The sequence below is a fragment of the Oreochromis niloticus genome, linkage group LG7 (genome assembly GCF_001858045.2).
Source record: "Oreochromis niloticus isolate F11D_XX linkage group LG7, O_niloticus_UMD_NMBU, whole genome shotgun sequence".
In the NCBI taxonomy this organism is placed as follows: Eukaryota; Metazoa; Chordata; class Actinopteri; order Cichliformes; family Cichlidae; genus Oreochromis; species Oreochromis niloticus.
This window is the reverse complement of record NC_031972.2, coordinates 45971692-45982550: the sequence shown is the minus strand read 5'-3', so window position 1 is coordinate 45982550 and position 10859 is coordinate 45971692. Positions and strand designations below refer to the sequence as shown.

The following is a 10859-nucleotide window of genomic DNA, read 5'->3' as shown; positions in this document are numbered from 1 at the left end:
TTACTCACTACAGGATCTAAGCATGTTATTGTATCCTAAATCATAACTGAAAATGCAGAGGCAGTAATGACTTTGGATACAATAAGATCCTCTTACATCTCACAGTGAAAGGCATCCTCTACATGTTTAGGGGTAGGATTTTCTTCCCTCTGCTTTTGAAATTGCTTCCTTCGTCTCTTTCAGTATGCTGCTTTTATTTTGTGCTCTATATGTATTCCTCTTTTAATTTCACAAAGGAGATCAAATTAACTACTTCTACTTCTAAAAGAATCTTTAGCTCCTCAACGTCTATCCCTCCTTACAACTCGTACCTATTTGTTTCCCGACTGTCATGGGGGAAAAAAAGCAAAACATATAAACGTCACCTGCCATAACAGAGACAAGGGGGCGTAATTGATTTTAAAACTGTGTCTGCATTTTAGAAATCAGATTATTTGGTATATGTATTATATATGTTGAACTGACATGTTATTTTTTTTTTTGTAATGTTAATCGTTTTGTTGAGATTAAACTGTGTGCAGCTGAGGTATTTTTTGAAGAACTACAGTATATAACTTTAGGATTACAGACAAATGTCTCCAGCAAGTGGTAAAGCTTTGCTATTACACTATGGACTGTAATGACTCTCTTTGCCTTGTAAACCAACCTTGTGCACGAAGTTAAGCGGTCTATTGGCCGATCGTTGCATCCAGCTCATTTTTGATTGGTTACTTGAAAACCCCAACAACCAGCAAGGTTTTGTGAGCTGCTTCGCTTTCGTCTAGATCTGTGATGGTTTCACTCTGACAATCAACAGGTTAGCGTTTGACTTTCAGTGCTGTAGTTAGGATTAGTTACACGCATGTTCGCATTAAGTAGGGTGTAATATCTTCAGATACATTATTCGTCTTCTTTGCTCTAAATAACCAATTATCTACATCAGGTTTGATTTTTAGCGTCTTAGCTAATTAGCATTGTGTTAGCCGAGTTAAGGTTGAACCATAGGTTTTTGAGTTGTACGCGTGCACACGTGGGATGTTTTTAAGCTGAAAATTGTCTTGATTTTTTTTTTCCAGACTTATAGCGACAAATCCATGTTGTGCTCAACTCTACCACACATTCATTTTAAATGTGGCGGTTTGCATCAATGCTGAAGTGACGACGTGGGAGGCGCAGTAACGAGCCAGTTGAAGCTACATACATATTTTTTTACAATAACTTATTTTGAAGTGATAATACATACAGTAGTATAGCAGTATTACACAACTGCGGTACAAAAAAATAGGTTTAGGCAATTTTGCACAGTAGCAAATTGGAAAACCTCAGCTACGTATCAATTGTACAGTCAGTTACCATGGCAACAGCTCTTAATCTCAAACGCTAGCTAAACGCATGATTAAAAAAAAAACCCGGCGACCTCAGCTAACGCTATCTACGACAGATTCTCTGCTTTATCGTAATCTCGTAAAAAAGCAGCTTACTCACGATACCTTATCGTTAAAGGAATCCTCTGTGTAAGGTATGATTTAAAGAATGTCATTAGCATGACAGCTAAGTTCTGCTGTCATCCAACACCGTGGTACTCGGTGTTGCGTATTGCCTTCTGACATATGCACTCGATTATTATAGAGTAAACGTGCGAAGCCACCTAATTCTGTATAGCGGTGGTTGCATTATACCTTATAATAAGCGACGCTGTAGTGCTTAGTACTGTTTCAAGGGCTTCTAATCCGCTTTGAACGTCTTATTTTAGGGATGGGAGAGTCGGCTGTGGTTGACCTCCAGATGAGTGGCAGGTAGCGACAGGTGCTAAAGTAATGTTTTGGTGCCATATACAATGAAGAAGATATTCAGCTTCACTAAGAAGAAAAAACACCCGTCCGACACTCCAGACAGTGCAAGCAGGCTTTCTGTTGGCTATGAACTGAAAGACAAGGACCTCGGGAAGGTTCACAAGGCTGCCTTAGCAGGTGATTTGGCAAAGCTGAAGCAGTTGGCTAAGAAGAATGATGTCAATCAACTTGACAAGGAGAACAGGTAAGTGGGGATGAAAGCACTAATAAATATTTTTGCATTTTCTGGATTTTGGCACTCACTTAAATGTTAACAGAAAGCTGGCAGCTGTACCCATACATGACACTGCCTTTTTTTTTTCACTTATGTGTCAAGGTAGGATCTAGTTACCATCTACAATTAGTAGATGTCAGAAGGAAGTGAGTGCATTGAAAATAAATGTAGTTTGGCTGGAAGAAACAGCCAACCAAGGTTGTAAAACACCCATAATCTTGGTAATGTTTGTTAGAACAACCGTGCTTGCATATGTAACACTCTTTTTATTACTGTTGCAGAACTGCACTGCATATTGCCTGTGCTAGTGGTCATGTCGAGGTGGTACACTTCCTCGTTGAGAGCAAAGCCAAGCTTAACCTATGTGACAATCAAAATAGATCCGCCTTAATGAAGGTAATCTTGGATGATGTCGCTTCAAGTTGGTGACTCTTAATAAATTGACTATGTGCACGAGAAAATGCTAACTTCCTGGTTTGAGGCCGGATGTGGGGTTGTACATTTCCGGTAGCTTTACTTTGCGGTAAATCGCTACTGCGAAGATATACTCCAAAATCATGTCCAAAACTCGAAAACGGAAAGATTGCGTTAAGTTCCAAAGAGCAGAAGTTGGGAACACTCACCACTGTTGTGTCACAAAAAAATCCAATGATAGATTTTGACGTTTAACCACTTAAGCCCCACGCCCCTGATACCGGGGGCAAAAAGGAGGAGATCACGTTTAATCGGTTATAACACGGGTTGAGAAATATAAGTCAAGACATGTGTGGTATCCACAGAAACCTCAGAATCTCAGCTAAAATGTCATATAAACCATTTCTACAACCACCAAACACACCGAAAATAAGCCGCGATTAAACGAGCAGTTACGTAAATGCGCAGAAGTCCGCTAAACAAACAAAACCGAACCAGAAATTCTTCAGACTTCATGTAAGTAACCGGTTAAAGATAAGCTGGTTAGCTCCCAGAGCTATCACTGACTCCACACACCAAGTTTCACCACGATCAGACCAAAATTCACTGAATTAGCCGCAAAAGAAGACCACAAAAACACACAGCGGCGCAAATGCGCTAAGACAGAAATTGGCTTACCGTCCCGATTTCCTCCATTATTTTCGCCGGTAGCCGGTAACCACGTGATTGACGTTTAAAGAGTTTAGATCGGTTGTTTGCATCACTCAACACAAGCAGAACTGCATCACTGCAGCATAAGACACATCGTCCACATTCAGAACCACATCTCTGTATAGTGACTGGTCTTATTCTTTAAACAGGCAAATGTTCAGCATTCACACTACAGATGAACAACAGTCACAGATGTTTCCCGTTATGTCCACACCTACACAGCATGTTAACAAACCATGAAAAAAGCCACACAAAAAATGAACGATTGCTGGTGAGGGTTTCTATACATTAGTATGTATGAAGGGTATGTTGTGACTTGCCTTCAAAATTACAGTGGTCCCTCGCTATAACGCAGTTCACCTTTCACCTCGCTGTTTTGCGGATTTTTTAGTGCAAGTTTTCATGCTTATTTTTACGTCACATTGTGTCCTGCGTCCTGATCGCTGCAGACGATCTCCTCCGTGACGTCTCTCCTGTACAGTACAGAATCGCTGCATCGATCGCTAGCAGTGTGACTCTGAAGTGCAGTACTGGATGTCCACGATGTCCACGCATCAAAAAATAAAATTGGCTACTTGATTTCACCTATCGCTGGTTATTTTTAGAACATAACACCTGCAATAAACAGGGACAGCTGAGAAATATAACATTTGAATCCCTTTTCTCTTTTGCTCTGAGGCGTGGGGGAAAAATATCGACAAGTCGATGAACATCATTTACAGATATATTGCGTAAATGCCCAAGACATCTATGGAAATGTAAATCGCTGCTTGATTCATTCATTTGCTTAACTTGTTTTGGACCGTAAATAAGGCGCGAATAGGACACCGGAAACAAAGCTCCACACAGGAGTTTTTGCACCGGAAGTAGCATATGCTAACGTGCACATAGTCAATTGTAAAAATTCATTTTCCCTCATGTCTTGTTTTGGCCCGTTAATGTTAATTCTCGTCTGATAACAGGCAGTGCAGGGCCAGCATGACAACTGTGTGAGCATACTGCTGGAAAATCATGCTGACCCTAATCTGATGGACATCAATGGCAATACGGCACTACATTTAGCGGCAAACATCCCATCCGTCCCCACTGCTGTCCTGCTGCTGCAACATGGGGCTCAAATCAATTCCCAGAACAAGGTGGCTTTTTTCTTTCTGTCTGCTACTTTACAGTTTCTCTGCTTTAGGGTGAACATCGGGATACTCTTGAGTGTGTATGGAAAGCACTGTCCAGTGGGCAAGAGTTTTAACTGTAATTTTTAACTGTAATCTATATTTTAGGAGGGTTTCACGCCTTTGATGGTAGCAGTGCGAGAGAACCATGTTGAGATGGCTCAGTTTCTCCTCAAGGAGACTGCTGATGTGAATTCTGTGGATCAAGATCAAAGGTTAAGCGATGACACCTTTGTGATTCACTTTGGATTATGTTAATGTGTGTTACTCATTATTTGGCATGGTTGAACATGTTGCTGCAATTGATTTTTACCTGCAGGTCCCCATTAATGATAGCTGCTGGAAATGGAGAAGTCTGTATGGTAAAGCTGCTCCTGCAGTTTGATGCAGATACCACACTAAAGGATACCAAAGGATGTTCAGCTGATAACTATGCAGGAATAAATGGGCATCACTCGTAAGCACACTTTTTCAAAAGAATTTGTCTTTATGCTTGTATATGGGTATTTCTTCTGTAATTTATACATTTATGTGGGATTTAAACTAATAAATAAACTAAATAGCCAAAGCCCACAAATGGGTTGTAATAATTAATTTTTGAGGTTATTTTATTTTATTTTAATAATTTATTAATGTTTCTCCTTAACTCTTAGTTTGCCAAAGTTTCTCAGCAGTCATCACGTTATGACATTTTAGGTCTCTCCTCTGTTTTTGTCAGTTGTTCCCACCTGATCATAGAGCATGATACCCAGCGTACGGACAGGGCCTCCCTATCACATCAAGATCTGAGCAAGAAGAAGAAAAAAATGCTGAGCACTCCTTCCCAAGATCTTGAAGCAGGCTTCTCTTTGGGAGGACCAGCCACTGACAGAGATGGTATGCAATTTATTTTATCACATCAAAGCGACTGAAAATCATTATTATCATGTCTTTTAATTATTGACTTTGGTCATTTTACTTATTCCTCATGCATTACCTCTTGACTGGATCTAGAGCATGGAGCAGATGAAGCAGGGAGAGGTATTGCTTTCCTTAGCTAGACTTTGTTAGCAAAATCTGTCAGTTTTTTGTCCCCTTTTTAAAACCATTAACAGCCACAGGGATGAATATTAAACACAGGGAAATTTGTTTTGGAAATACAATTTTTCCTGCTGGCTCTAGGCTTGAGAAAAAAATTCTCTAGCAATAATATAGCAATACAGTGACAGCGAATATTTTAATAAATACAGGGACACTAACTAGGTTAGCCTGTTAATTTCACTTTCTCACATCACAGTTTCATGACTTTTTCATGTTAGCTAGTAGGGCTGGGCCATATCATACCGTTCACGGTAATACCGGTATAATGTTAGGCAATGATAAGAAAATGAAATATTGCGATAGAATATGGGTAAAACGCACATGCGCAGTGCCTTTGTTTTCATATGCACATGGCGGAAAACGCATGGCGGCGATGGAGAATGAGAAGGGCGAAAGTGGATCGTTGAATTAAACTGATGAACCAGAATTGGTTTGTAAAAATGGTGCAGCTTTAGTGGTGTGGAACTGGTTTGACTTTCGTCCCTCAGATGCACACCAAAGCACATTTTTTGTTAGAGCATGCAAGCGGGCCGTCGTTATTACCGTTATTACCAAACCGATTTTATGTGGTACACGGCGCTCAAACATCTGTCAAAAAAGTTTTAGTACAACTTTGCTAAGCTACGAATCCGCACTGCATGATGGATTGTCGGAGCATTACGGCTACCGTAGTCAGGAGCCTCGCAGAGTGATACGTACTGTGCTTCAATATAATATTACCATATTGTGTATGTATAACTTTTTTTTAAGTTTTGTGAATATAATATAAGGTTATGCTCAGGATATGTTGGCCAGTTTCCACAGGAAATGCCTTTTGGTTAAACTGTCAGCAAGGAATTTACATTTGCACTGTTAAATTTTTATATAGCTTTAATGCACATAAAAAAACAGCTGCTTGTTTAAGTGAAAATACATTGATGGATTTTTGTTTTGTTTATTTTGCACTAATAAAGTTGTGGAGTTTTGTATTTTGTCTCGCGTCAGTAATATCATCAGTTATATCATTATCGCAAATTTTCAAATATATCGTGATAAATATTTTTGGCCATATTGCCCTTCCCTATTAGCTAGTATTGGTGAAGAACAAAAACTCACTGGGGCAAATCAGAGGGATAACTGAATAATAATACATCTGCTGACACTGTTATGTGGTGAATACATATATATATAAAATTTGTGTGTGTGTGCCAACATTTAAATCTTCTAAAGATTTCACCATTCAAAAGTTGTCCTATTGAAATATTACTTCGATGATTTGTTTCAGATCAGGCTGAGCTGAAAATATGTTTTCCTGCTTTCTTGCAGATTTTGAAGACAATTCTCAGTCAGAGTCACTAAGTCGGTGAGCTAATTTCTTAATGCTGTCTACAGTTTATACTTACAGCCGACTTCTTGCTATGACCATTTTCTTCCTCCTCCTCTTCTTTAGCGTTTCAAAAAGGGCTGCAGATGATTGGCCATCATCAGATGACGATGATGAATCTGTTTTAATTGAAAAGGTTGGAACTACTCATGTTTCTTTTATATTGTATTGTTGTAATTTTGCCCTGACTTTCATTTAATTGTCTGACTTGCAGAAACCTCTGAAAGTTGACCTCAGCAAAATGATTGCATCTAAAAGGGGAGAAGGTACCAAGAATCTTTCAGCCTTTTTTTATCCATTAGTGTCTCTCCATAGTTTGTAGTTTTAGGTAGTAACCTTCTGTCCCTCCTTGTCCAGTAGCTTCGGCACTAGCTGACACATCGTTGAGTGGCTCAGACTCTGAGCCAGAAAGTGAAAATAGAGTTCAGAGAATCCCATCCCTCCCAAAGGCTTTCTCATCCAGCAAAAGTCTTCAGCATCCAGTAGATCCCACTCCCATTACCTTCCTTACCAGTGCATCCCAGATGACTTCCACTCCGCTTCCACACTACAGAAAGGTAAAAAATTTCTGTTGAACCTTTCTTACATGCTTGTGTCTGACAGGTTTTTGTCTTTTTCCCTAAAATCTTAAAACAAGCTGGCTGTGCAGCTGAACAGGGGAAAAGAAAACACTCCAAACAACCTCTGGTTACTAAATCAAGATCATCGTCTCAAGAAAGAAGTTCAGATGCAGATGACTCTGAAGAGGAGGATGGCGAAGAAGAGGGAGAGGAAGACGACGAAGATGAAGATGATGAAGAGGAGGAGTCTAATGAAGAGGAAGAAGATGATGAAGAAAGTGATGAAGGGGAAGAGGAGGAGGACGAGGAAGAAGAAGAAATAGGAGAAGAAGAAGAAGGATCTGGAGAGGAGGAGCAGGAGGATGATAGCAACTGCGTGGCTAGTGTTAACCACAGCACTACAGAATTTAAAGCCCCTCATATCACACATGAGGCTGGCATCACTTCAAAGAGTGAAACATTTCTTGGAGTTGTACGTGAGAGTGTAGATACCTCAGAGAAAAATACCAAAACAAAGACTTTAAGCACCGACCTCATGCACCCCGCTGGGACATCGAGCTTTGTTACCCCAGCCACATTACATATAGTGGAGGATTGCGTTGTGTCAGCCATAAGGGTAGAATCTAAGTTTTCAGATGAAGATGACAGCCTGGGAAAGAAATATTTGAGTTCATCGGATCAAAACATAATTTCAGGCCAGGATTCAACACGACATTGTCCAGAAACCCATTCAGCATGCAAGGATATGAAGGAATGTGAGAGAGACACAGAAAAGGATGATGAAGACTCATGGAGCAATAAACAAAATCGTGGTGATATGGAGTGGAATGACAGTGATAATGAGGAGGACAAACATTTGCTTGCTAATCAAACAAATGTATTACCTGAAGTTGGCATAAAAAACACAGACAATACTTCTGATGGTAAAGATGATTGTGGATCGCACAACAAGGTTTCCACAGGAGTGAAACTCAGGTCCTCATGGGGATCTTCATTAGAGGACAGTGATATTGACATACCTGAGGTAAGCAATGAGGTTTTTGATCAGAAAAGCACTGTTCAAGCACCAGAAGTATCATCATCATTGCATTTAAAAAACACACTGCCTCAGTCAAATGAAGAACATCCAGATAGCCCATGGGATTCTTCATCACCAGTTGCATCTCCAAAATGTGTTACACTTAAGGAAGTTATAGACAACCACCAGACACTGTCTGGGCTAGGTCCAAAAACCTCTTCTCAGTCCAGAAACCAAGCAGCTGTAGATGAATCAGAGTGGGATTCCTCTGAAAATAAAGACCAAAATGATATTGGCACTAACTCTAATTGTGAAGTGGTGTCCCCAGTTTCCAAAGCAAATGAGACTGGAGAGAGGCAATTAGAGTCTAAGGAAGAAGAGGACAGAGAAAGTATTGAGAAAGAGTCAGATGACCCCTCACCAGTACTTTCATCGGTGCTGGATGATGAAAACCAACTTTTGGGGAATGATGAAGTTGAAGAAGATGAAAGCTGTTGGGATGATGAAGATGAAAGCAATGGCTCAGAAAAGCAAGAGAAAATTGCAATGAATGACAGTGATGTTTTACCCAGTGAGGATATCCTGAAGATACCCGACCTAACCAAGCTGTTGTCTCCAAAATTGAAGTCCACAGCTACAGTACACAAGAAGGTGGCAGAAGACGCTAAAAGGGATAATCAGCATAATGAAGATGGTGAATTGGTTCCTCAGTCAGTTATCTGTGAAAATGATATGCTTGCAGAAAATGTTGAACTGGAAGAAGAAAAGCTGGAAGTTGTTAAGAAATACAGTGTCCGCAAAGATGATGAGACAAGCGAGGACTCCGACAGCAAGATCCAGAAGCTGCAGTACGATTTTGTCAATGCTTCAGTTAAAATGTCCACAGTAGGAGACGATTTTGATAAAACTGTTGATGGAGGCCTTTGTGAAGGTATCGGTGCAGATGATGAGGATGAAGCTAGATTAACTGCATACGTTCCATTTGAAATTCAAACTAGAGTCTTGTCAGAGGAGATTAATGAAAACCCAATAAAGGAAAAGACGTTTTCATGCCCACCCATCAAACATCAAACCACAGCTTGTCGGCACAGTGATTCAGATGTGAACACATTTTCAGGTGAAGCACTACCTCAGACTGACATTGATGATGTTGATGTAGACTCACCTGATGAGGCAGAAAACAAATACATGAGATGCTCTGGCATTCAGGTAAAACGGGAATATTTTTACTTGTGTTTGACTCATTTAGTTTGGCTATTAATAATCTGACCTCTATAGCTAGGCCAAGACTTTTAAGACGGTTATATTCACGTCCTTGTTCCTAGCTTAGCTTGTATGTATATTAAAGGTGACCTGTGGATGCATACTCACAGAAAAATGGGATTTACCATGCACAGTTTTGAATATTTCCATTTTTTTCCCGCACACAGAAGGAAGATTCCACTGAGGATGAAGATGAGGAAGAGGATGATAATGACAAAGAGGGGGAACAAGATGAGGAGGAAGAAGGAGACGAATCAGCTGAGAATGATCAGCTTGAAGAAAGTAGAGAGTCTTGTGACGCCAATTCGCCTGCTCCCGAGGCCGAAGTTTCTAAGGAGAAGAAGAGGGGTAAGGAGGAGTTACTTTGATGATCCACCTGTTAACCTAATGATGCTCTCTTTGTATTAAGCAATAAAAATCCTTGATGTTTTCAAAGTAAAATCCCATACTAAATAAAAATGAGAGACTTAATCCATGACCTTCACGTCTTTCCTTTAAACCACCTTATTAACAACTATCTGAACATTACAAAGTTTGCTTAATGAAAATGTCACCTCTCACAAAATACCTAATGAATAGAAAAGAATAGACAGTGTTTATGTCTATTTTAGCTGTAATGTGGTACAATTGAATGTTACAGTCCAGTAATGTAGCACTGTCCACCAGCTATAACTCAAAAGTGAGATGCAGAGCTGCAAAGCTGTCACTCTTGCCAGACATGGTGTGTAAGAGACAGGCACCCCAGGGGGTTTGCCACTTTGAGCACAAAGAGGATGTAACATAGGCCAGCAGGTGAGCACTAATCACTGTTAACCTAGTTCACAAGCAGGCCTTCTATTATTACTGGACATTAGTGGACGGATGTAAGCTAAACAGGTAAAACAGTTTTAAGTCATGACCTTTACTTGATTCTTTGTTTCTTTTTAAGACACTATTTTGGTATCTTTTTCAGTCTAAAGTATGTATGGTTAATAGGAACAGTAATAGGATTAGTAGGATTCAGTAGATGCAGTAGCTAACTTGTAAGTAATTTGTCATGATTATTAATTGATTTTATTAACAGAAACACTTTTTATTGCACTTTCATGTAAATGTAACTCTGCTTTCACATCCTTGTGCTAAATTCCTGCTAATGTACAAATCTTTGCATCAAAATTCACTGTTTGTCTTAGAAGAAAAACACAATTTAAAAAACAAAACTTAAAACAGTTAAATCAAACAGTTAAATCAACAAT

The 10859-nt window shown here is 39.7% G+C and overlaps 1 protein-coding gene across 11 annotated transcripts in view; it reads left to right on the top strand.

Annotated features, from left to right (window-relative positions):
* Positions 1-636: 636 nt before the first annotated feature.
* The window catches only part of ankrd26 (ankyrin repeat domain containing 26), a 33936-nt gene continuing 23713 nt past the window's right edge, over positions 637-10859 (top strand). For 5 of the 11 annotated variants that reach the window (XM_025909015.1, XM_025909014.1, XM_025909016.1 and 2 more), the window contains exons 1-2: positions 7364-9570; positions 9792-9972. In XM_025909015.1, the coding sequence (XP_025764800.1) occupies positions 7879-9570; positions 9792-9972 (1873 nt within the window). In that variant the 5' untranslated portion in view covers positions 7364-7878. Of the gene's footprint in view, positions 797-1055; positions 2017-2327; positions 2443-4133; positions 4308-4448; positions 4556-4659; positions 4798-5058; positions 5217-5333; positions 5361-6725; positions 6763-6849; positions 6920-6997; positions 7050-7140; positions 7341-7361; positions 9571-9791; positions 9973-10859 lie in introns of those variants that run through there. The other 6 variants (XM_019361786.2, XM_019361789.2, XM_019361787.2 and 3 more) reach the window with 6 other exon arrangements.